The following is a 27,740-nucleotide window of genomic DNA, read 5'->3' on the forward strand; positions in this document are numbered from 1 at the left end:
AATAGGCTACGAACCTTCGACCTTTGGTGGGAGTCGAACCCATGACCTTTGGTGTTAATTAGGGCGAAGTTATTCAAGGCACAACTAATAAGAATAGAGTTAAGGCACTCGAACCCAGAACCTTTTGTGGGAGTCGAACCCACGGCCTTTGGTGGGAGTCGATCCCACGACCTTGCATTGTGGCCTAATGTCTAAGCGTTGCGCGGTCGTCGCAATCCTTTCGCCTACGTACATCCACGTAGGGATAACTAAGTTGGTTGGTAACAACTTTTTTTATAGTCCTGCAGAGCTTTTGCCGACGGGGCCTTAGGTCTCCCACTAAGTGCCTTTGAACTGTGCCTTTGAATTGTGCCTTTGAGTGCCTTTAACTAAGTTCCCTTTGAATTTTTGCATGCAACTCTGATGCCGCCTTTCACGTGTAATATTTTAAACTAAAGCCAAGCGTCTTTGTATATACTGCGAAGGCCATCAAAAGGAAAAAGAAATGAATGAATGAATGAATGAATGAATGAATGAATGAATGAATGAATGAATGAATGAATGAATGAACGAACGAACGAATGAACATTTATTGAAATAGGATGACACCTGAACCTATAGTCATATCGAAACAGGTAATTGATAAAAAGGTAAATATTCAGTGGTGCCGACTCCTGAAAATGCTAGGTCAACCACGTTATGCTAAAGTAGCTGCTTCCTCACTATGCTGCTGCCGAAGGTATACCACAGTGCAAACACAAGTACACGTAATAGACGTACGCTTAGTGGCAGTCTTCCTATAGGAGCTGCACCATATACGGTGCAGCTTTAGCTAGCTTGGTGGTAAATTCTATTAGTACACGGGTAAAACTAACTCGTACATTTAACGAACTTCAGGCAGCCTCTATTCTGGGCCTGCGACTCATCATTGCAGCACGCCCACCATGCCAATGCTTCAGGATTAGTAATTCTGCATTGAACAATACGGCCAGTTATGTGTCTCAACTGTGCGCCCGCTATATTGCAGGCACGTTCACGCAAATATTGAAAATATGTTGCTGTACTAAAATAACCCTAATATAAAAGATAAAAGCAATGGCAGTGAGCTGTGAGTATTGTTCATTCTATCTCGAACCTAAAGTCCACTCTCAAAGTGTTTGCACGAAGCATGCATTTGAAATACAATAAACTCCGCCTAAACGTAACTCGGAGGGAAAACCCGAACAATAATTGTATTTGAGAAGCTTGCGGTGAAAAAAAAAACGTGAAAGGAAAGGGCTTTCTTGTGCTCAGCGTTGAATATTGCAGATTATTTTGCACAGCCCATGTGTTCCTGTATGTGTGAAAGCTTTCCGAAGTATTTTGCTCAGTCTTGGCGTTCAAAATAATGCTGCAGACTTTAAACTGCATCTATTTTTGTTTGGTCCGAAACATTAACGCACACTGGTTCAGTAATACTTAAGTTATGATCACTTAAATCATGGCCTACACCACGATCGTCTGCGATAGTGTTACGGGGACAACGTATAGTTACAATTATCTACAAGGTCACAAAAACCATGAGGAGCCTCGACGGATACAAAGCTTGCTTGCTTGCTTCTGCCCACTTCGTCACTGTCATTGTCGTCTGACCGACAGCACCATTGTACCGACTGTATCGCGACACCCTCCTCCGGGGTGAGAGGGCCGACTCGGCGCTTGTCGGGACAGAACAGAGGTGGCTGTGACATACGGGTTAAGTCTGACGACGAGTGCGATAGCGGATTATGGTCGAATAGACTGCGCCGGATTGACGACTGGTTCAATGTCGCAAGAAACGTCAGCGACTTGGCCTAACACACTGTAGGAACCATCGTAGCGGGGTAAGGGCTTTTCGGAAAGACCGATACGGAATGATGGAAACCACAGCAACACCAGAGAACCTAGAGAGTATATCAGCTTGCTTATCTTTCACTATAACCGACGTCCCTGTGGCGACGATAATACAAGGCTTTCTGGCTAGATTAGGACAATGTGAGCAGCTCACATGCGATCTGCCGGGCTGTGTTGTCTCGCACTATGACATAGCGAAACGTACGTAGTCAACGAGGTTAGAACATCGGGAAGTATCACGGCGCAGCGAAGGTTCGCGTTCCTAGTGAAGATAAAACGATGAATAGCCGGTGGTGTCGTGCCTAGACGAGTTCTAGGTGAAATAACATCAGGCAAAGCAGCATCCCAGCCGCGGTGGTCGGCAGAAACGTACATGCGTTTCCGCCGACCGTAATACGTTCGACGTCTTCCCCCAGCAAGGGACAAGTGAGTCCTTTGTTCGCCACGTTCGAGCATGGGATACCACACAGATGTCTGCGGCGTGAATAAAGCATTTGTGGTAATCTGACTGTAAATACTCCTGTTTCGGTTGTCTTCCTCCTCAGGGATCACCTTTGCCGAGGTCCGAAGGAATCCGAGAACTAGGCAACGTAAACGACGCAGAACACCTGTTGATGCCACAGCAGCGCGAATGCCTGTTTTATTAGATTTGCCTGACTGTGTAGCAACAACATTTGGCCTGGTTGACGATCTGCTTTTGTTTGATGTGGGCTAAAATGGATGATGTATAGGTGATGTTTGCGGTTCACTTCCGCTTAACCAGAGTTCACAAGGAGAAGCTTTCCGTCTAACCGAAATTTAACCGAAAGTTGCTGCCAGCCAAGGTTGTTACACTCGTTCTATTTATCTGTCATCTTATTTTAGGCGAGACTCATTTATCTAGAGTCCCCAGTTTTCTGATTGCGTTTTTATTGCTCGCAGAACAATGTGCTTGTTTAGCACTTATTCCAACTCAGTCAATCGAATGCAGATCAACATAGCGTTTTATAAAGTGTTGTGGATCTGGAACCTGAAAATTGCTCTGCGGAGGACACAGCGATATTTCACAGAAGCTCCCATTGGCCATGATCGTGTGCCGGCAATAGTACAGATGCCAACAATAAACTAAGTAGAGGATTTCAGCACTGTAGGCGAGGTTCTATGACTAAGCGAGATTCTACGACTAGACGAGATTCTACGACTAGACGAGCGCACATTTTGCTGCCATGGCGTCTGAATATTTATTTTGTGTAGACATCGCAAACTGCAAAAATGCAAAAATTTGGTGCAACCGCACCGCTGTAGTATTTCTTTTTTGTAGCGTTAGCTACACTGGCCTAGCCAAGCCCGTTTCGCGCGGCACATCAAGAGCCGTGCTGCGCATGCGCAAAGATCAGTGATGTCACACGGCTTGCGCACCGGAGAGCCACCGGAGCCGGCACCTCTCGCGCACTCCGCCGCCGCCGCGCGCGACTCACCGCCGCCGGTCTGCGCATTCCAGAGGAGTGACGTCGTAGCCGTGGTAGACGCACTGGCGCCGGCGCGCTCGCTGTGCAGTCGCCGTCTGACACTGCGCTGGAGCCGCTGCGCTTCTGACTGGCGTTTGCCAGTGTGGTATAGCCATGGAGAAGGACAGCGCAAATGCTGCTCAACAGCGCAGAAGAACGGAGAAGCTTGACTCATCGGATCCCGAAGTAGTTGCCTGGCAATTAGCGGTTGAGCGTAGGAGGAATGAATACATGTGCCACATAATACGTATACCGCGTGTGTGTCATTGGAGCAGCAGTAAGCATGACAATCAAGCTAATCCTTGACAATCTAGACAACCAGGAAAGCTAAGAATAATCAGCTGAACCTTTGCTAACGCAACGTATATCCTGGCATAGCCGAGCTAAGCCACTGCAACTTTTTTTTTCTTCTTCTTCTTCCCTTCCTCAGGCACAGAATACAGATAAGCCATGGCCTCCAGCGGCAAGGGTTCTGAGGGCAGACGAACGGCCAAAGCGGACCAAACAGAACTGGCCGAAAAGCTTCCACTGGAGCAGCAACAGCAGCAACAGCAGTCACAGCAACAACAGCAGCAGCAAAGGAAGCATCAACAACAGCAGCGGCCTCAGCAACAACCTGAGCAACTCCCTCAGCGACAGCAGGACCATCATCATCAGCTGCAGCAACAGCCTCAGCAGCAGCCTCAGCAAAAGCCTCAGCAACAGCAGCAAGAACACCGACAAGATAAGCAACAACAGCAACAACCACAACAACAGCCGCCACGAAGCTGCTTGAAGCGCCCATGCTCCGAGAAGTCGTTCGCTGGGCCCGACACCAAGCAGTCGATGCGCACAACACCCGCCAGCTCAATCGGACAAAGAGAAACAAAGACAAGCCTTCTAACTGAAGGAGCTAGGGTGAGCACTTTCAATGTAAATATGTGCATCTCTCTGCTCGTACTCCTTACGCATATATACATAAATAGCGCGCACTACATCAGCATAACCCCCCTCACATCATTACCATGCATAACACATTCCGCACCATGCCGACTGCCACATATTGCTACGCATATCTTGGAGAGTTGCTGTTCAGGAAGGTTCCCCTTAATATCTTTTTTTTTGCAAATTCATTTGTTCATTAGTAATATAAAGTGTAACTCATCCTGAGATGAACGTGCGCAGAAGATCCCGTGTTTGTCGTTTATTATTAGAGTGACACTGAATACAGACTCTAAATGCAATTTATACTGCTAAAGTATTCTTTAGACTGTATTTTCGTGGTTTTCACGGTAATACGGTGCCAATTAGAAGAAAAAATGAAGGTATTAGATCAATTTTATTGAATGTCGGGCCGAAACCCCCACGGCGATTATTCAGTGTGACGTCACGAATTTCAGATTTTTTAATGCTTTTAGGTGCTGTGGCTCAGTAAATGTCTTTGAAACTTGCCAATTCCAGTCTTTGGCTCTTTGATAACAGAATATTATCTATCTTAACCGATAAAAGATTTAACTGAGCCCGAGCAGGCGCCAATAGAATCCTTGATGTCGCGGCCAAACCATTACGAAAACTTGAAGGCCTTGTCGCCAGTAGTCTTTTGTTCTTCGGTCTTTTCTGGCAGAACAAGCCTCTTCGCATGTTATGAGTGACTTCTTTGCGTTATAGAAGGGTAATATACAACAAATACAGCATGAATTATTTTGCTCGTTTGTGTCTCTGTAGCCATGTATTCTTTTTTTTTTGTCTTTCAATACAAAGGAATTGAATTAGGGGAGAGCAAATGAAGAAAATCGTTTGAATATTGCTCTCACCGCCTTTGAGCAGGCTGCTGCAGCGGACCAACATATTATTCACTTATGTAGCACTCAGAGTAACCTTCCACTTATTGTACAATAAGCGACAAGATGTCGCCGAGAGACCGCATTTTCTGACATATACACATTTCTAGCACACGCATCTACAGTTCGCAGATAAAATGAAGCAGTGTATACTTAAGTAACGGGCCCCGTTAGCGCCTACGCAAGTAAGCCAAACAGGTTTATAAACAACAAGAGCGAGCAATTTGAGCCATTCTGCTTCTACATAATTTTTTACAGCTCTGACTAATCAGTTATGCCAACATCTTTCCAAGTTTGTCTGCAGTAATTCCCTCTTTTTTTTATGAATAAACGCCACTGCTAGGAGCCAGAGATAAATCAAAATGTATATTTATTATTGCTTTTACTGGCTGGAATAAAAGTCGTGAGACTTGTATGCAGAGCTAGCAACACTGTACTCACCGAGCTACAAGTGAAAATACAAGCGGCTTTTTTTTCTTAGTTTCTTTTTTAAATTCGTGTGCGTTCTTTTTTACGTGAGCAATACAAGTACCGGTTTCGTTTCAAGAGCCCGACCTGCGATAGTCATTGTGGACGGGCTTCTTGTAGATTCCCGTTGATCTTGCTGATTGCATGCGTGATATACACTGGGTTTGAATAATATATGAGATGAAGAAACGGACCCCAGCCCATTTCGCTTCAGCCATGATAAGTGAAGGAATCAACTTCCGTTGAACCCTCGACTAACATTGGTTAGTCACATGGCTTCCACGCCTGTGATAAAATTTCGGTTCATCGACAGTCGTTGCAACGAAAAGTGCTTGTGCGCGTGAGGCTCTCTTTTTACGGTTTTTTTTTCTTTTGTTATTATCTTTCCTTTATGCGTCTCGACAAATGCTTGCCAAGACCAGAAGAAAGGCTTTGCTGTCAGAGTATTTTTTTAAACATGTCTAAATATTGCTGGAGACGGTCGCTCTACAAGACGGTCGTTGTTGACAGGATCGTGACATAAGAGCATGACGCTCTTAAATTAAAACACGCGTGGCACTGGTAGTGCAGTCAAATTTATAAGGTCATGACAGGTCATTTACCTCTGTTCCTGAAGAAGAAAAAAAAAACTTCATCTGAATTAGCTAAATGTTCATTTGAATGTCCTGCGTGTTTAAAACAGACCGGTCATTATCGATATCTTATAAGCGCATTCCGTTTGCTCGCTGCTCATGCAGGCTGCCGCATGCATGCACAACGTCGAAGGCTATTAATTCCCAATTAAAACGCATTAAAGAATCAATTGGAAGTGCGGAAAAAATTAAAGAAGGCTGAGAAGTGTTTTTATGTATACACTTATGGGATACTTACGTAGCTTAAGACACAGCTTAAGAAATGTGTCTTGTCTGGAATAGAAGTATATGCGGGACATTCACGACAGAAAACTCGGTAAGATATCCTGAGCCAGGATCGCAGAAAACACGTAGTAAGATGCTGATTATCGTACTGATAACATTAGGGCTCAAGATAAAGAAAGGGTTCGCTTACGATAAAAATGTGCGCCAACGCCAAGAGTAAAAAATTGTGCAGAACACACCCTGACATCTGTTAATGTTAGCGGAGCTTTCTTAGTTTTGGGGAACTGTGCATTTAAACACAACACATGGTACGTGCTATGTGCAGGTGTCTTAATTTGCAGATTACGAGTTGCCCGTATTTTTGGTCGTTTCTTTTCTTCTGGTTCCGCAGCTGTCAGAATCTTCTGAGGGGGCACCAGTCGCAACTGCCGAAAAACTCTGGGCTGACCATTATCGGGCGTTCAAATCGCTATGTAATACAGGGTGCGCCATAATTACTGTCATGCACTTTCAACAATAATTGTGCCTCGGATTTTTGAACACTTCTCGCCATCGTTTCTTCAAACAATTCTGCCATTTTTATTCTGTACTTTGACCGTGTTTCATGATAGTTTGGTTATTTTTCCCTAAATGTCACGCTCTAGACCACATCAACCCGCAATCTTGTCACTGAGTTTGGCCGGACACGCTCCATCCGGGTTCCTCTAAATTCTAACCATTCTCGCAAGATTGTCCACTGGGCTCTCAAGCATGGCACACTTAAGGACTTACCCCGCAGTAGTCGTACTGTCTATGTGGCCAATTCTGACCTTATCAAAATTGTGATGTAGACAGTTCAACTCCATCAACGGAGAAGCATCAGAAGGATATCCTTGTAGCTGAATGTGTCGGCGACAACAATGACAAGAGCCGTGCGAAGGAACATCCAAGATGTTCCCCTACAAGCTGTAGAGGAGACATGACTGGCGGAGGTGGAGATAGATAGATAGATAGATAGATAGATAGATAGATAGATAGATAGATAGATAGATAGATAGATAGATAGATAGATAGATAGATAGATAGATAGATAGATAGATAGATAGATAGATAGATAGATAGATAGATAGATAGATAGATAGATAGATAGATAGATAGATAGATAAAAACTTTATTGGTGAAAAAGGAAACAGAGTTTGGGGAGTAGATGTTCAGAGTCCTCTAGTCCAGGGCCCCGCTGGCTTTAGCCACCCATTGGACCTCATCCAGGAGAGCCAACTGCTCCTCCAGTTCCGACCAGGACAGTTGTGCCTCCCACTGCTCCGGGTTTAGGATTTTCTGTATGCTTAACTGTGCGTTAAGTGTGTGTGGCTTTTGTGTGCAGCCCCACGATACGTGATGTAAAGTGGGGCAACCCGCACTACAGGCATTTAACGTTAGGGTACCGGTCAGGAAACATGGCGTTTTGTCTTTTCAGGTGCGGGAAAACACTCGTTTTTATTTTTCAACGATTTATTGCGTCCTTCCCGCTTTGCTCTCTGTGAGGAGGTGCGTATTTTTGACGGTGGAGACGCTGGTGAGCTAGAATTTCCCTAGCACGTTTGAGGGTTTCTGCCGAATTGGTCTTTGTGTCTGTCTGCTGAAGGGGTGCTACCGAGTTTGGGTTTTCGGCAACCGCTCGGTTAGTCATACCTCGAGCTAGTGTGTTCGCCCTTTCGTGCACCTCCAGACCCGCATGTCCCAGGCACCAACCCAGTATGTGGTTGTGTGTGGGTAGGTGTTTAGCTCCTGCCCTCCAGTTCGCTGCTGCGTATTGCCAAGTCTATTGCCATGACTTCCGCGGCAGTGGCTGATGAAGCTAGAAGTGAGGAACCCACAACCTTGACGCTGTTGTTGACTGTGATGGCTACCGTCTACATGTCTTTGCCCTTGTTTCCGTGTTTGCTGTAGCTGCCGAAATTGTGTCGGGCCGCATCCGCGTAGAGTGTTTCCTCACCTTGTGGTTTGCCAGTTTCCTGAGCTACTTAACACTGGCTTGGCGTCGAGCCATGCCGTAATCCGGATGCATGTTGGTTTTTTTTTTTTGTATAGGTGCCAACCGGGTCCTTCTCGTGTTCTCGGTCGACACTTCCTCCAACATTTCTCCCAAGCGTTGGGGGCAGGGAGGAATTCCCAATCTCGTGAGAATTCCCGTGCCCGTGTGGGTTTGGCTTAGCCGTTCCCTCTGCGGGACCAGAACTGCTTGCTTGAGTTATACTTTACCCGAGGGTTACATTAGGGTTACCCAAGTGTACTTCAACAGAAAAGCTGATGGCACTTGGATTATACAACACTTACAGAGAAAGAAAAGATGGGGAACATGCTGGTTCCTGTTAACACAGGACACGTGTGGGGAAGACCAGCCAAATGTTTTACCGGCGGAAACAAGATTATAGTACAGGTCCGTCACAACAGTCGGAACTCTCGTGTGCTTGCTCCTAGTCCGAGCTTTTTGATGCAGCCAGTTGGACAGTTTTTCTGAACTCACATTCGAAATCTGTCATGGTTTGAGCTGGGGTAACCACCACTGACTGTATGCCTTTCTTTCTCTCTTTTTTTTTTTTTGGGGGGGGGGGGGGGGGGGGGGGCAGGAGATTCAAAGACCGACACTGACACATACCTTAAAGATATTCTACAGCCTCTATCACTGCCGTGGTCCCAGGGCCACTTGGGTGAATAGTCTTTAACTTTGGAGCAGGACGCCGTGCCAGCACAGTCATCGTAGCATCAAATCAACACTCTAGCGGCCATCGTCATCATCATCGGCCACCTTTTATTTATGACACGCTCAGGTGCATGGGCATGTGCATGTGCCTCGTTCCTCGTGCTGCGAGGTTAGACAAAGACAAGAATAAAATATCGTCTCTTCTCGGTTCCTTATTCTTTCGCTCGCCGACTCACGCATTGTTATAGTGGACCTAACCTCGGTCCCTATAAGCACTACAGCAGTCGTGTCGTGCTTTCACGCTTGATTTCATTCCAGCTGAAGAGTGCTCGACGAGCTAACATGACTTAAGCTCAGCGGACTTCCATGTGTAGGATATTGTTGAAACGCAGGCCCACGCCAATCGGCACACCAGAATGGCAACCAGGAGCGAAATTTTCCTGGCCGCGACTGCAGCGTACCCAGAACATTTAAAGTGCGTGATAAACGCCAAGTGTGCGGATATTGAATCAAATGTTTTGTGTGGCATTCCTAATATATCGTGTAAATGCCCTACAAACTCAATTCTCAAGCAAATTATTACGCATTAACATTGAGATAGTATTTATGGAGCACACTATTTGCGACTGCATCATATATCACGTTAGTGAACTAAGAACACATGTAGTGCACCACCTTATGTCAAACGCCACAGTCGACCGGGGCTGATTAGATATTCATGAGGGTTAAGGGTGCGGAAAAGGTGCACGATGTGTGGTCCTTATTAGGCACTATATTAGCCGATACAGGAGTAAATGACGTCACTGTGCAGTTGCGTGGTCGAAAGAGGTTGGAAGTAATGTTCACCAAGGTGCAGGAGTGACGCTAAGAAAGATTCGCTTTGAAACGCTTGCCCGGTATATTCTTCTGAAACCACAGGGACAAATAGCTTTGGGTGTACCGCGCCTTGCGAAGAAAGAGTTCCACTTCAGTGACTAGAGAAATTGAAAGAGCGTCCCCACGTTGAGTCTTGCTCAGACTACCATAGGCACAAAGAACTTTTCAGAAGTTGCATCACCAACGTTTCCAAAGTCATCAAACCCAAATTTTGGGAATAAATTCCGTTCGACTGCAGGTTTTGCTGGATGTGTTTGCAAGTTTGAAAACGAAGGAAAGTTGTTCTTGGTGGCACTGGGTAGGAACATCGTGGAAATGTTATTTGACTTCAGTGAACTGGAACGAACATTGCGTACGACGGTTTTAGCACCTCTTGCGGTACGGAACACAAAGCCGGCTGTAATGAAAAACACTGGACTCTCAATCAACCGAACGTGACTCTAAGGCCAAGAAAGAAAGAACAAGTACACGAGCTTTTTATTCCCGTTTCATTTTTATTATATATATATATATATATATATATATATATATATATATATATATATATAGTTGTGCATAAGAAAATCACGCTGGCCTCGGTAGTAAACTGAGGAAAAGAGAGGACGACGTACGTTGTATTACCTCAGTATATTTTGCAACGTTTCGGCTGGTGGACCAGCCTTCATCAAAGCAACCACATAGACTGTGTGTTACAATGACTGTGTCTTACAATGAAAGATAAGCGACTAGGTGCACATGGAGGCCTATGGTCTGTTTCACAAAGGCCAAAGAAACTCCCCCCCTTTGACGAAGGCTGGTCCACCAGCCGAAAAGTTGCAAAATATACAGTGCTAATCCAACGTACGTCGTCCTCTCTTTTCTTCTATATATATTCATATTACTTCTTTGTTCACTCAGGGCACTTAAGTGCTACTTCGCCAGACCTACGCACAGTTACACCCGCCGGGGTGGCTCAGTCAGCTAAGGCGTTGCGCTGCTGAGCACGAGATCGCGGGATCGAATCCCGGCCGCGGCGGCCGCATTTCGATGGAGGCGAAATGCAAAAACGCCCGTGTGCTTGCGCTGTAGTGCACGTTAAAGAACCCCAGGTGGTCAAAATTAATCCGGAGCCCTCCACTACGGCGTGCCTCATAATCAGAACTGGTTTTGGCACGCAAAACCCCAGAAAGAAGAAGTACGCACAGTTACAACATTTAGGACAGCAAATACAGGTACATGTTTCACTCAAATTAAGCATGTTACCGATATAAGAATCTTATCACTGGTGAGCGGCTGGAGCAGTAGCTTGTATAGGTTTAACGGACACACTCCTTAATCGCGTTCACGTGTCTTGTGTTACATTCGCAACCAAACAGCATCTGGAATTGACGGAATGTGCAGTCTCATGCTCCTTGACTCGCAGTCTGGTAGCAGACTGTAGCGAGGGGCGTGCAACTATGATCAGAGCGCATCCGCTAAACCAACACGTACTGCGAGAGCGTGTCAGCCGCACTCCACAGGGCTCTGCCTGTACCGAGCTACACGCTCTCCCGTGTGTTCTGTCGTAAAGCTTGTGACTGCACGATGGCCCTGACAATTAGAATGAGACCAGCCTCATGACTGAAGGTTTGGCGATGCCGGTGTCATTCTTGGACGTACAGGTGGGAGAAGGCAAGACTGCCTGGGCCGGCGTGGCTCCCGAAGACGCCGTTCCCCCGGCAGTGACGCAAGCAGGGACGCAGGCACGGATGCAGGCACGGACAAATGAACAGAAATTGGAAGCCGAGGAAAACTTGTGTGGTGCGTACGTATTACTCAACGTGTCATTGGTGCGCATAAGCTTAACGCATTGTATGAAATCTGTTTGTTTAACAAGTTCTTTATACATGTCCAATTAAAAGGAACCTGTGTGCCCATTTCCCCTTCCTATTAAGAAAAGATCTGCTGTATCCTTTCCATGAGTATCATTATGAAAATGTTTTACACCTATTGGAGCTTATTTTTTCCACAAACAATATTAATCTTTTGGCGCGTACTTCTTTCAATTTGCCCTGCACGCCTGTTACATTCCAGTCATGAACTATATGTCAGGGCTTATACGCACGTGCGATTCGTGATCTGGACGTATCGCGAGCGCCGCTTTAAAGAAAAGAAGTACACCTAAATAGAGTATCAATATTTTTTCGGCACAAGATAAGCCCTAAAAGATGCAAATTTTCCTAAGAGTGAATCTAAATCTGTTCACTCGTTCTATATATGAGATACTTGACGCCGATGGCACAATTAGCTGTGGAGGAGTAAAAAAGAAGCGCTCAAATGAGACAGTTAGGTAAATTCATCGTCGCCGCCTCACCATTCATCATATTTTTACTGCATACGGCGCGCATCGCAATTCTTATACTCACTTACGCGCCAGTTGTAGTACGCCTCTGTCGCAGTTCTCGTTCGTCATTACATATTTACCGATTTTCATGTCTTTTAAAAATGTTGCGTTCGATAAGGTTTTGTTTTGAAACTGCCACCTAAATATTTTCTCCCAGTTGTGCACAACCCACCGCCTGTCGGGGTCTACTACTCCGGCTCTGGATTTCCACTGTGTACATGTAAACAGAGGCCAACGTGGTTCGACCTTTTTCTTGGAAGATCAGCGGATAAGAGAGCCGATTCGGAGGACAGTAAAGGTATACACGGCAGTGATACAGGCCCGGCTCTTCGCTTACTTAGAAAATCATATTCGATTGTTTGTGCACGACTTTTTTAACCTGGTGCATTTAGTAGCGCTTCCAAGTTTCTGCAAGGGGCTGCTAAGCAGGAGGTCGCGGAATCGAATCCCGGCCACGGCGGCCCCATTTTGGTGGGGTCTAAATGCGAAAACACCCGTGTACTTAGATTTAGATGTGTGTTAAAGAACCCCAGGTGGTCCGAATTATTCCGGAGTCCCCCACTTCGGCGTGCTTCAAAATCAGATCGTGGATATGGCACGTAAAACCCCACAATTTTTTGAGTTCCTACAAGCGGAGGTGTGCAAATGTTCGAAATTTTGAGTACGAACCAAACAGTCTCCCCTATTCGATTCGTATTCGATTCTGGAATCCACTACTCGATATTGTCGAATGTTTGTTTCTGTGTGAGTATAAATAGGGAATAACATCACCGATTGTAGTCTTGAGGCATACCGATCGATGCAAATGGAGACTATTCTGGAGTGCCGCGTTTGTTACGCGCAGCCACCAGTTTTTGAGCGAATGCACGAGACAGGTAACTTCTGCTTAATAATTTCCAGTCTTTCAATGATGCCGTGCTTTTAGTCAGCCCATATGCAATGTTTTGTCTCAATTCAGGCAATTTAATCCGTTGTGTGACCACTCTCACTATAGGTTTAAATTGCTTTACCGCAGCGTGCAGCGACATATATCGCACATTTCTCATTCACCGTATGCGACACACTATACGTGCACCTGATGACGTGCATCTTGTTTCATTACTTTCTTTGTTATGGTACACCAGATAACAGGAAGAAGTTGGCTGTGGTGGCCGCATTTCGATCGGGGCGAAATGCAAGAACGCCCGTGTATAGTGCATTGGGCGCACGTTAAAGAACCCCAGAGGGTCAAAATAAATCCGTAGTCTCCCACTACAGCGTGCCTCGCAATCATATCTTGGTTCTGGCACGTAAAATCGCAGAATTGGTTTTTTTAGAAAGAAGTTCATTTTTTCTGTTTTAGAAGGTACGTAGCTCACGGGAAGTCCAGTTGCTAATGAAGTGACATGCATGTATCAAATTATGTAAATGAGCATTTTTTAAACAAGATAGACTGCACGAAAACATTAGCTGTCACTTTGTTTAATAATAAAATCTATTCCAGATATTATTTGATATTCTGAAGTAACTTTCTTAGAAAGTTTTTATTAGGTACAATTTTTTGAAACTTTCACCATTCGAACACCCCTACCAAAGATGTAATGGCAGCATGCAGAATTTGCTGCACAATGGGAGTTTTATCTATTTTTAGCTTACCGATTTTTATATCTGGTCGGGCAGTTGTTCGATTGAATGAGCGGTCTTTTTATGTAGGCGCACTGAAGGTGCTCTTTTACCGGTAGTGTCGCCACGTTACTTCACACATTGCGTCCGACAATTGCGTATTGCGTCATACAAGAAAACCGCAGGCAGACTTGAGCTTATCTTGCGTAACCACAACCAAAAGCTTGAGCAAATCCGAGGTGGACACAAAGAGGCCACGGAGCTCGACGTGCTCCTTGTAGCGTCGTAACGTTTTCTCTAAAGGTGTTTCCGCTTACTGCAGAACTCTTTTTGCACCGCTCATGCACCCTTGTCACAACCTCCACGCGTCGCCTTGAGCCACACAGCTTATGTGCGAGCATAGTCGGGGTTGCACGCCATTACGCATTTCTGACAAAATTTACGAGAGAAAGCTCTGGCGCTATGAGCATACAGCTACCATGAATTTGATGGACAGTAGATGGATTTCTCTAAATTTCGAGCTTGTGTCTTCCGAAGAGGAAACGGTGCCAAAAAGTCTGCCCGCTATGGACACACGCGAAGTGTATCACTCGCTACCGGGCATGGTGCCAATGCGACGTGATCATGTGAAGGGCTATTTGTATTTATTTGCATCTTGCAGCAAGAGTTTTCAATTTCCCGAGCTGTATCATACAGTTCCGTTCGATTCACGGAAAGAAACCTATTGGCTCACGCTACATGCATCTTACTATTGGCAGGTTTCGTCCATGGTGACAGCTGCACCTCCATCGAGGCAATGCACAAGGGCAACTGGAGCGAGACCAGCGACACTGCATCTCGAAAGCTGCGAACCCTGTTCAGGAAGTTCCACAGCATGGAAGATAACAGCGTGCGGGACGATGTCCTGCCATCAACAGCGTAAATATTCTTTCGGAGGTGCTTCACAGTGCAACATAAAGACGCACAGGAATAGGCGCTGGCTATATTTAGAGAAAGTGTCATAGATTAGGCGGATTTAATTTTAGTTCGCTGAACAATGTGCACGTTGTACTCACACAACATAACTTAAGTAGGAACGAGACACACGCTTTAGCAATTTTCACCCACGTGACGCCACTTTCTGACAGCTATTATGGGACCTGTATACGTACATACATTGAATCTGGCTCTACACTTTACCTCGCATGTCTGTCTGTATTTGTCAAAAGGATGCAGCAAAATTGATTTGAAAGAAAGCACAGGTGGAAAACAAGCAAGTGCTGCAAATCAGGTATTAAGACCTTTGTTCCGAGCGCCTGCAGTTGCTCTTGTTTTGTGTTTTGAGTCGCATCCACAATGGGCAACAAAATGGTAACGCACGAACGCATCCCCACGCAAGTTGATCGCTGCATTAGCTTACTTATTCTTCAAGAGCCGAAAATGTTTTAGTGCTAATTTATGAAACTGGTAAGAAAGAAATGAAGAGGCCCTTATGATAAGGCAAGTCACTGAATCAAGTCAATCATATTTGCCATTGTGGAGTGTCTTCAATTATTACTATAATGCCAAGTGTACTTGTTTATCTTTCACCGGTGACCGCTTTTCACCGGTAAACCATAGTGAAAGGAATTCAACAAGAGGGGACACTCCCATAGGGCCCAGCGGCCGAATTGACTGCAGCGTGCCAAGCGGTCAGCATCAATCACTTCCGGTTTCGGGCGCGCGTATTTTGAACGCATACTAGCACGCCGGCTGCGCCCCCCCCCCCCCCCTCCTTTTTTTTTTTTTTTTGCTCTTCGTGCAGAATCTGTTTATTATTTAGTAAAAATGATTGCGAACGATCTCGTAAAGTCCCATCGAATCTGTGCCACGTGCAATTTCACAAAGTAGACGCAAGACGCCTTGTGCAATGAAGAATTATTTATTTTGCTCTATATATCAAAGCTCGTTCCGCGCTTTTTGTGCGTTCATCCAACGTTGTGACCCCAGCAGGTAAGCAGTAGTTCCTGTATGAAGCTCCGCCGGACGGCACCAGCTGAAAAAAAAAGTAAATTACAAGCATGTTACATTTACAAGCACGTAACAGCATGTTACAAGCATGTCATTTTGGTATTTAGACATAGGAATACTGCGTGTAGAGGCGAAACGTGCGAAAGCGGTGAATGGACGGCATTACAAACAAAAGCAATTCGCGTCTACATACATGGCGTAGAAAATACCCGACTCATCCCAAACAATACCATAAAATATTAAAACATCTGATTTCCAAGCGTTCCCCCATTTCCGGGCATTATTTCCTGCACTTTGGCAGCACAAATACACGGGCGACTTCGCGTTTTCAAAACTTGGCCTCGGGCGACGCGACGGTACGCTACATACATAGAGACGGACGCAACAGGCACTCAAGACAATTGCGTTGGTGCAATGCCTTTTTTTTTTCAGTCCTTTAAAAGACGGAATTTTCGAATTACAAGTTTCTCATATGTTCGTCGGCGTTATCTTTCGCGCGTTCTGCCGGCGCCAGCAGCACACCCCATGTTATTACTCTTGGCAATCGCCCATCGCGTTTTCAACAGGCGTGAGTACCGAAAGAAGGTATATGTTGTTGCGGAGCCACAAAAAACGTCACAGACTTGTCCCTCTAAGATTCATTACACGCCAAACTAACTTTATCACCACGGCCGAGCTGCTTATCGCTAACTGCGTCACAGCGTGCCTCAAAAGTACCCCAGAAAGTAACGAAATTACTTTTCAGCAATGTCTGGCGTCAGAGAAAGCGGCACAAACTTCAAGATGAACTAGACTACGCACCACGGTCGAGTTAGTTCTCGCTAACTGCGACACGGCGCCCTATGCGGCTCAAAAACCGAAATAAGTTACCATAATCCCCTAGGAAGCGTCGGAAAGATGTCTCAGCACGATTCATTAACTCAAATTAACTGCGCCAGGATGGCCGAGCTGTTTTTCGCTAACTGCGTCTTAAGTCTCGGTCCCGTGCCGTAAGCCTAATTGCGTCGTAGACTGTGAAACAAGATTTCTCACCTTGCCGTAGTCCAATAGTGCAGTGGTGTATTGTCCCAGTGCAGAAGGAACGCAAGAATACGCCGAGAGCCCAATAAACCAGGTTACATTAAAAAAAAAAAAAGGAGACAGACGGGTCGCCGCGCGCGAGCGCTAGCTCAGACCCGTGCGCAGCCGTCCTCGCTGGCTTTGGGGGAGTGTCTGGCCAACGCCTCCTAAATAGACATATAGGAGTCGTTGGTCTGGCGGATGATGCATGTATCTGGCGCGTCATTGACCTGTGGCTAGGTAAGGCAAGGAAGATAAGTCGCAAAGCTTAAGTTCATTTATACGCAAAACGTTTTAGTTTTCGCGGCAAGAATTTAAAAAATAAATCAATGCCTGTTAACTTAATCTCACCTTTTTTTTTTCGATGCTCGCGGCAGCTAACGTTCGGCATCAAAAGTATAGCGTGACGTATAGTGACGTGTTTCCTGTTGCCAGTTTTTGCCGAGTGTCCCCTCTTGTTGAATTTCTTTCTCTATGGGTAAACATTTCACAAATGTTTACCGTTATTGCTCGGCGCAGGACGCGCCTGCATGTATCGGAAGTTTCTCGAACGTTATCGATGCTTCTATCCGTTGTCTGTGGCCACCGACGCTTATGCAATCTGATTGTAGGAGCGACGCGAATTGTCGTACTTTCTGGAAGCCACGCGTGCACCAGGGAACCTTCGATGACTCATGTATAAAAACCGACGCGCTTCGCCGTTGATCAGATTTCGACGATTGCTGACTGTGTTCGCCTAAAGCCCCTCAATGTAAAAAGCAGCGTCACGATTTGAAGAATACCGCCTCCTCCTCGCACGCAGTGTGCGAGGCCGTCGCCGCGTCGGTATTGGCCTAATGGCATCACGTTGGCCGTCGCGCCACCGGGCGCTGGTTGCGTTTGTTTACGATCGCACTCCATCGCCATTTTCGCCTGATAAGCGTCTACCGACTGGCGAGGAGCACATGTTGGCGCCGTTGCTCTTCCGTGTTGCTTTGGTTTACGAACGCCTGGAACGATGTTTTGCGGCAAGTGTGACGTCGCTTCAGGGCAATTTCCATCACCATGACCTGCTGCGCCTTCGGATGCCAAATTAGTTTCAGCAAAGGCAAGAAGCCTAATCGTTCTGTACGCCAATCAGGCTTGAATTCGCGGGCAAGCGAAACTGCGTGTGAAAACGTGAGTACGAAACTTTTACAATTCAGCTCAATCTTTTTGACATTTGAGGCTCGAGCATGAAAACTCATCTTAGGAAAGCAGCTCTGCCTTTTGTGGTTACTTACTAGCTTCCTTTAGAGCGAACAGCTTTGTTTGCCTCTTTTGTTTTTGTTCGTCGTTGGCGGCCGCCCGGTGGATTTGCGATACAAAGGCACCAAATAAAAGCGTGCGTGCTCTCCCGAAACGGAGTTACGGGGTGCGTTCGTCGCCGAACGACAGCATCATAGGTCTTTGAGACGTACTGTACGTGCTAATTCGCGTGAGCTTTAAAGTGTGTGAAGGTTACGATGCGGGGATGGAGCACTCGCAAAGAAAACATGCGGCCGCCCACTCGTTCACTGGCTGGTTTAGTCGTCGTTAATTTAGTCGTTTGCTCGTTCGTTCAGTCGTTCGCTTGCTTGTTCGTTCAACTATTAGTCCGTACGGCCACTATGTCTCTGAGACGCATTTGCTGTAGGACACTAAGGCTGGTGCGTCCGTGCCCTCCACCAGCCTTTGAGCGTCATAGCTTATACGCACCGCGAATTCAAGTGGCAAGGACGGATGGTTTAGTCGTCGTTAATTTAGTCGTTTGCTCGTTCGTTCAGTCGTTCGCTTGCTGTCGTTCAACTATTAGTCCGTACGGCCACTATGTCTCTGAGACGCATTTGCTGTAGGACACTAAGGCTGGTGCGTCCGTGCCCTCCACCAGCCTTTGAGCGTCATAGCTTATACGCACCGCGAATTCAAGTGGCAAGGACGGAGCGGATTATTTAGCTTACTGAGGATTTGCAGGAGGCCAGGATGTTGGCATTTGATCGTAAACGTGTTATTTACAACCATTCGCAACGAGATCTTGCGACACGCCGTTGACAAATGTAGTGCGCGATACATTCGGAATCGTCATGGTACGGCTGTAGTTGAGGGAAGAAACTAGTCCGCCAAAACTGTGAATGACGAAACGGACTTTTTATTGGGGCAAACCGGTTCTCACAAAAGCAATTTGCACTCGAAGCACAACGATAGCGGCGAACACAGTCCGGCAAATCGTCGAAATCTGATAAGCGGCGAAACGCGTCGGCCTTTTCTACATGAGTGCATCGAGGTTCCAGAGTAATCCCTTGGTGGTCCGCGTGTCTTCCAAGAAGGTACTAGACAGTTCGCGTCGCTCATACGTACAGATGACGAAGCCCCTATATTATAAAAGTAGCGCCCATTCTTAGAATCTGCCCGCCACCCGCGCTAACCCCGGCGCTTCCTCCTCGCCCTCTCTTAGCCAACCCTGGTCGCCCAGCCGTCTCCGCTCCCCATTGGCCAATCCTTGTCACGTGGAAGTTCTGCGTCACGCTTCTTGTATATTAACACGAAAGTGTTTTATGCCGGGGTCCACCAAGACTTCACTGACAGTATTCCGTCACGGAAATACGTCACACGAACAATACACGAACATAATACAAAGAAAGAAACCGAAAGAAAAAGTTCCACAAACATGCAAAATGTGGAAATCGAACCCACGACCCTCCGGTCCGCGACGATATGAATCCGCCGAGCGTTTAGAACCATTGCGCCACAGAACGCATTTGCAGAGAGCTACAAAGACGCGCCTTATATATCTAACACTCCTCCGTGTACCCGCGCTCTTGCTCGGGGCGGTGCCGCCGCCTACGAGCAGAAAAGAGAAGTACTGCATTATGACACTAACGCGCACCGACAGTGAACGCTTCGGTGGTCTCAGCACTACGACGCCTCGATGCCAGCATTCGAAGGGACGCTGGCATCAAGAAGCACTACCAACGCCACAGGTGGCGTTCACCGTACTCAGCACAGCGGAGCGTGGCCTCCGCAATTAGCTCTGAAAATGTTTCTGAAGTTGATCGCGGAGGCTGCAATTACGACGCGCTGTACGCGCTGATTTGACTCGGTGACGATTCAGTTACGTGCTTTGTCTTGCGCGTTGTATTAGTGTGTCAGTTACGTGCTTCGTCTTTCGCGTTGTGCTAGCGTGTGCAGCGTAGTGCAGCTTCCATATGCACGACGGTTGCTCATGGTCATCGACGTTGGTAGTCGTGATGGAGGAGACGTGCCACCAGGCGTGAGCGTGGGTGCATCAACGCCTAAGGGCGCTTTAGCCACAAAACACCAATAGACATTATATATCAATGTGCAATAAACATTACACTACTTCTGTGAAGACACGTTTCACTTTCGTGTTCTATACCGATTCCTATATAAGAGGGATCAACCACATTTTTTTTTCTTTCCAGCGCGCTCCGACCGCCATTCTCGGGCATGTGCGACGAAAGTGCTGTAGCACAAACGGATCAAACGTGTTATTGACTAAGAACTTCGTTGTGATGGCATGCTGCTGCGCCCTTACGTTGCCGCAAACGACAAGGCGAGGGCAAAGGATTTTTTTTGTTTACCATCCGGCGTGCGCAAACGCTTGCTGCACACTTGATATTTGCGCCGTCTCGCATCGTCGCGTTGCTACTTCCAAACCGGCATTATTAAGACCAGTACTGACTGACGAAGCAAAATCGCGCCTCAAAAACGTCTCCGCGGGCGCGATCGAAGTTTTCCTCGGATTTCCTCTGGTAGCGCGTTAGCTGTCGTCTGACACGGCAGGCCCGACGCAGGCGGCCACTGTCGATATCGCGCCTCGATCGCGCTGGTCGCGCCGAGGCGCGATAGTGGATACACGAAGTTACTCGGAGCTAGAACGCGAACGCTTAAAGCGCACGGCATTGCTATGCGTGCATTCACTCTGCGAAAGGTCGGCTGTTACGCTCAAGCGGTGTAGGCACCGCCACGGTCGAGGAAGGAGCGCGAAAGAGAGGAGAAACGAGGAGGAGGGAAGGCGGAGGAGGAGAGTGTCGCTAGTCTTTATATAGAGGGGCTTTATGTTCGCCGCTATCGTGTTGCTTTGAGTGTAGCTTGCTTTTGTGGGCACAGATTCGCCCAATAAAGAATCAGTTTCGTCATACACAGTTTTACGACCGTTTTCTTCACTGTCACTACTACGTGACAATAAGAAAAGGAGAGCCTGTTGAGAACAATTGGTAAAGAAAGTAAATATCAATTTGACATTAACGTTACGCCCGAATCATCTGAAATACTTTGGAGATCTCGGCAGTTACACATCGGATAGACAGCGGACATCTGTTACACGTGTCACAGTTGCCATGACAGACGCGGAGTGGTGCCATCGCTTGTGCTGTACATGGCTGTGAAGTAACTAAAATTTAAGATCTCCACGGGATTTGCGGTTACCTTTAGAAACGCGGAAGCGCTTGCTGAGGCTACCAAGAAGCTCTCGAAAATAGGTATACATATCTCGTATTATCCATCATGTATACAGGGTGTCCCAACTATCGTGCACCAAGGTTTAAAAATATGCAAATGCCCCATAGCTGGACAGAAGCAAGCTAATCTTGTTTGCCGTCGCTTGGAGATACTCAGAATATTTTTTTGCATTCCGCCTAATTACATAATTAGTCCTTAAAGAATAAAAAAATGAATGAGAGTATTGTACAGCAACATGACAAATTGCTGATACAGCTTTCTATTGCTCAATACGTGCTACATAAATGTGTTTCTCCACGAATAGACGCAAAGTGCCTCGAGCGGCCAGTCGTGCTGCGATTTTGCGTGTACCGCACACGCGCACGCGCACACGCGCGCGACACCAAGAATGCTTCGCTTTACGTATCAGATGCAAACTGCAGCTGAGTCTGCCTGTATTTCTGTTTTATTGCTTCGCACGACATCCAGGCAAGCCATCTGCTTCGCTTTTGGTCTGCTAGTCCTGTTGGCAGGCACTGGTGCGCTGCTCTATTTTGTCTGGGAGGTGGACCACGAGGTGCAAGTGAGCGCAGTGCGCGGCCGCTACGCTGGCCGGACCCGTGTGGTGGGCGCGAGACACGTGTACGAATTTCTCGGCATCAGCTTTGCCCGCGATCCCGTCCGTAGCATGCGCTTCCAGCAGTCCCTGGCGATGGACAGGCACATGCTTCTCACCAAGGCACTCTCAATGAAGCCGGGCTGTGTGCAAGACAAGGATTACGCGATGGCCGACAGAGACGGCCCAGTGACCGAGCGCTGCCTTCACCTGAACATATGGACGCCGATGCTGCCAGGTCACCGGTGCAAGAGCGAATGCGAGCGCAGGTGAGAAACTTTGCTGTTGGCGAAAGCTTATCTTATTTTGATGTAGTTACATGCTATAACCACTTTTTATGTAATACCCCTAACTGGTCCTTGACAGTAGTGAAATGAAAGTTAACTCGAAGTCCATGATTCTGTCTGCCCACTGGTGAACAGAACTGGCACAAATGAGTCCCGGACACAAACGTGTACACTGTGACTGCAGGGCATATGTGGTGCATTTATCTTCGCTAGAAGCTGCAAGCAGATGATTTTGATTTGATTTATTGATTTCCATTTACACACACACACACGCACACGCACACGCACACACACACACACACACACACACACACACACACACACACACACACACACACACACACACACACACACACACACACACACACACACACACACACACACACACACACACACACACACACACACGCGCGCGCGCGCGCGCGCGCGCGCGCGCGCGCGCACAAGAGTGGTAAATGGAGGTAGTTGAGGGGAAAAAAAGCCGCACAGACGCGGCTTGAGGCAACCTCACCTCCTTATGTACAATATGGCTGTATGGAGTAAAACATGAAGCTTCTTATATAGTGTATTTATATAGTGGCCATAAAGAATTACAGGCATACAATATATGAAAAAAATATTTCCACAAGCGGCATTGAAATAAGTAAATGATATGCACTTTGTAACAAAGGCGAAAAAAAATGTGGGCAGCTTGCACTGGTGGTGCAAGGCTGGAGTAAACAGCGGAGCTGGTGATCGACCTAGCTTCTTCCAGGTTTAACTAGGCTTGGCGAAGTTCTGGCAGGAAATGGTAAGTGCTGCTAGGCACGGTATTCCGAATTGGCTCACCGCCGACCCGCATGATTCTCGCTTGTCCGCGCGACGTGCTTCAAGATGAGCGGCTTCTTCTTCGGGTGCCCGGATCTTCTTTGGTCGCCCCATGTCAAGGCTGCATGTACTCGCCACAGAGTCAGCGAGAGTTCTGCCGCCGTCGCGGCGGCTCCGAGCTTTTATCTCCCTGTGACGTCAAGACTAAGCTCCGCCTCCACACTTGCCGGGCACAGCTAGACAAAGCTCACAGAGCCCGCGAACCGTGTTGGCGCGCATTGATGGCACGGTTTTTGGCTCCGCCGGGTAGGCGGAGCGAGAAGGTTTTGACGGGAGCCGGAGTTCTGTTGAGGTTACGTGATCCCTCGGTGGGCGCGTGGTGTGGCTAGGCGAGGCATGTGCGCGGTAGCCGGGAAGGGTTGCGTGAAGAGCTTGGCTAAGCGATGGCATGCCTAGGCGAAGCGGGGGAGCAGCTATGCCAGGTGGTTGCGAGGTGACGCGAAGTGACGTCATGGCTAGACGGAGCAGGTGCGCGGTCGTAGCTGCTGGCGCGGTGGTGGAGGAGCGTTGCCGAAGCTATGCCTAGCGAGGCGCAGCTGTGCCAAGTGGTTGCTAGACAACGCGCGGTGACGTCATCGCCAGGCGCAGTTTCTGGTCCATGCTACGCGGCGCAACGAAGAACTTAAACAAAAAACATAACATACATTATTAAACATTCAAAAGCGCACTCTAAAGAAGTGAAAGCAATAGAGTTTTAAATTCTGGCAGCGATAAATCCTGTAAATTATAGCCTGCTCTATCATATGAATTCAGTAATCTTGGAAGGTTATTACACATTATTTGACAATCCTAGTTTGTTCTAGAGCGCGGAACCTTCCATACTTCAGGTGTGCGAGTTCAATAACGGTATGGATTGACTAATAGTTTTGCAAGTTCTACAAGTAAGGTACTGTTACGTTTGGTACTGAAGTAATATTCGCGTAAGGTGTCTGCATTTATGGATGTTATGGGTTGTAGCAATGTTATATTTCTCAAACAGGTTTTCAGTATGGGCGGCATACGGTTCATTAGCGATGACACGTATTATTTTCTTCTGCATACGAAATAATTTACTCAATTTACACTGAGTCGTGGTGCCCCATACAAGATGCCCATAATGAATGTGAGACACATATAAAGCATTATAAACTAATAATTTTACAGAGACGGGTATAGTATATTTGCAGCGATTTAAAACACCTGTTATACGGCTAAGTTTTTGGAGTGCACACCTTACATGGTCTTCCCAACGCATAGTACTTGTGAAGATGATGGGCGACATATGCGGCATGTGTCATATGCAACGCACATCCGCTTAAGGCACTGCGTGTTCAAGTCTACACGATAAAAAGAAAAGCCGCAAAATAAGAAGCACTCAGAAAAACGAAGATGGCGCCTGACTCTTCTCAAGTACCTTAAGATACTTCTAGTTGGGCCCTGTGCTCTAATATTCATTATTTGAGCCAACTGCATTAGTGAAAAGGGTTGCGAGACTGACGACCATGCGCTTCCTGTGACGTTAATAAGCTTTCTTGTAGCGCGTTCGCTTCTTTTCCTGTTTGACGGTAGTCATCTGCGCTATAGGCAGATTTTCAACGTGGCTTGCTGTTGTCAATCCACATTCACGTGCAATAGCAGCTGCTTGTCCCCGGAGATGGCATATCTCGTTTGCCAGCGCAAGTCTTCCGTAGCAGTTTCCTTGAGCGTGAGGAGATAAATAATTCATTACGCCTTCTAACATATGGATATGATGGTAAAGTCGCCAGTACTGGCTACACATAAGAAAGTGTGCGGACGTATTGCACTGTCAACGAAATGTTGCAGAGCTCCAGGACTCGTATTTCGGGTCAATTCATTTATTTACTTTTTTTTTACTTTCTTATCATCCTTTGCGCCATTGAGGTCATTCTCGGTGATAACAGCAACGTGTGCACAGCGGCGTCCGAGCAAGGACGAAAGAAAAGGGACAATGTAATGTCCCGCTACGAAATACGGTTCCAGGATGGCCAATTTTTTCACATTATATCATTCAGTATGCAGTTCTAGTCGCGTACATAATAACGCCGTAGATCGGGAACTTTTGACATCCACTACAAACTATCACGCGTAACGTCTCCTCCGCAGGACAGTACTGGTAGTGTTTGTGGGCCGAGACTTCCAGTTCGGTGGCAACTCGCACAGCTTGTACAGGGGCGAGCTGCTGGCTTTACACGCTAACGCAGTTGTCGTGGTGCCCAACTACCGGCTTGGCCCGTTCGGCTTTCTTAACGGTCGAATCGTGGACATAAAGGGCAACGCGGGTCTCCACGACCAGAAGATCGCGCTCGATTGGGTCCTGGAAAACATCGAGTTCTTCGGCGGTAACCCAGAAGACGTAAGCCGGCGCAGAAAGAGATGTACTTACATTACAGTAATTGGCAAGTGGACCAAGCGCATATCGATAGCGTAGTGAGAAATTTATGTTGAAAGGTGTTGTCAGCTTTCTCGTATACATGTTTCTCATTCCTGGCATGGCATCCGGTAAATAAGAGTATTTCCGTTGGTATTTTGGTACCTTAAAACAAGTCCTACCAACTTAAATAGCGGTTTTCTAGCATGTACCAAGACGAACGAACGGGAACAGACAAGACAAACGCTCACTAACAACTGCAGGTTTATTCAAAAAACATGAATTGTAAAGGCAACGGTGGACGTATGCGCATATACAGAAGAGCCGTAAACAGCAATCTACATTCATCGATTTGCTGTAAACGGGTGAGAAAGATAATAATGCGACAGACAAAGCACTGTGTTATAAGCAACATTTCTGGTTACAGATGAAGGCCATATCTTTTTCAAGAATCGCGAAGAATGGATGATTAATGCAGAGGGAATGTCTCTTTTTTTTATATGGTAGGATTCAAGAAGAGGATTATGCATGTACTGCGGCGCATTGTCGGTGGTGTGAATGTGTGCCTTTATTAGAAAAAAGCTGGTATTCTAGATCGCCACCCCCACGAGAAAAACAATGCGCGAAATTCTTGAACCCGAATTTACCACACGCAAAAAAAAAAAAAGACTCCGTGCGCGTCAGCCATCCTCTCTTTAAAAAGAAATAGCCTCTTTGCATAACCACCCATGCATGTTGTCAAAAGTGCTGGGCCTGTCGCGTTATTATCTTTTATTAGCCTTTCAAAGCGAATCGATGCAGATGGCGTTTTACAGCTTGTTTGCATATGCGCACGTGCATTCCACGGCCTTTAAAGTTTGTTTTTCAAATAAAACTACTGTTGTTGGTAATTGCTTCTCCTGTCTCTTCCTCTTCCTACGTCTTCTGTTTGCGCTTGTTACCACGTACCTTGTAATTTATATATCTCTCTGTTCCATCCTAGCAACACCCCTGGCACATGCAGAAAAAAAGAAAGAAGAAAGCAAATACAGTGCCGGCATTAGCAGGCCGTGGACGATAATGCGATCGTGAGGTGGGGAGGTACTGATTTATTCACGGAGCTTAACGGCACAAAACGGAACAAAAACAGCACCAAGGCACAAGAGACAGTCGTAGATGAGGGTTTCGGATTTGTTTGGATAAAGCAAAGCTTGTATTTTTTAGCGTACACGCCAAAGAACGGCAACGCGCGCTTGCTTCATTTCTCCCCATGAAAATACAGTCGCCGCGGCTGGGAATTGAACACGTGACCTCGTGCGCAACACACAACGTCACCGTAGGCACTGAACCACCTCAGCGGGCCTGGGTTGGTGACTGAAATCCGGCAGACATGACGCTTGTAAGAGCTAGCAATAATAATAAGAGGCTCGGAGGGCCTTAAGGACTTCATTAGACTTTTTGGAGAATCAATACACCCATTCAAGCTTTCTGCAGCATCTTTTTTTTTCTTTTTTCACTAGCTGTGCGTATTCAAATATAATTTCCCTTTATTTCACCAGTAATTGTCTGGATGGCTGCTTATAGGCTAAACGCTGTAATAAAACAGCTTGACGGGGATCCAGGAAGCCGTTACGTGGCGTAGGCTGCATTGCGTTTAAAGTACAATGTATGCAATAATGTATTTATACGAGTAACAGATCAAATCAAGCTGCAACAGCGGCCTCTAGAAAGGAATAGAGAAACATAATAACACAATACAAGTACATAGATAGAGACGTTTGATGCGCTGCATTGGGAGAAAAAATACAGTGCGAAAGGCCACTTCGTACAACAAAGTATAATACCAAAAAACATAAATTCCAATATGGAATTGCAACGCGCACACAGCGAACGAGACACAAGGCAAAGGTAACACACAAGCGCTGTATGTGTCCTTGTGTCTCCTTTGTTGTGTGCGTGCTGCAGTTTCATAACGATTAGCTACCAGCTCACCCAACGTTCAGCACTTTTACAATAAATTTCAAATTTCAAGGTAATAGTACTATCATAAGGCGACACCGGATTCACTCGATCTCCTTTGAAATAAGAAGTAAAAAGAAAGAGATATTGCA

General features: G+C 46.6%; 2 protein-coding genes across 2 annotated transcripts in view; both read left to right on the forward strand.

Annotated features, from left to right (window-relative positions):
• The first annotated feature begins 703 nt into the window (after positions 1-703).
• LOC119440747 (uncharacterized) lies at positions 704-27,609 on the forward strand. Its single transcript, XM_049663037.1, has 8 exons — positions 704-718; positions 3,900-4,235; positions 11,683-11,821; positions 12,562-12,702; positions 14,765-14,924; positions 22,002-22,397; positions 25,386-25,635; positions 27,595-27,609. Exons 1-8 carry the CDS (start codon positions 704-706, stop codon positions 27,607-27,609), a joined length of 1,452 nt encoding a protein of 483 aa, XP_049518994.1.
• The window catches only part of LOC119442870 (V-set and immunoglobulin domain-containing protein 10-like), a 413,510-nt gene continuing 403,764 nt past the window's right edge, over positions 17,995-27,740 (forward strand). The window contains exon 1 of the mRNA XM_049662428.1: positions 17,995-18,212. The gene's annotated coding sequence lies outside the window, so the exon portion shown is untranslated. The remainder of the gene's footprint in view (positions 18,213-27,740) is intronic.

The sequence above is a fragment of the Dermacentor silvarum genome, chromosome 2 (genome assembly GCF_013339745.2).
Source record: "Dermacentor silvarum isolate Dsil-2018 chromosome 2, BIME_Dsil_1.4, whole genome shotgun sequence".
Taxonomy (NCBI): Eukaryota; Metazoa; Arthropoda; class Arachnida; order Ixodida; family Ixodidae; genus Dermacentor; species Dermacentor silvarum.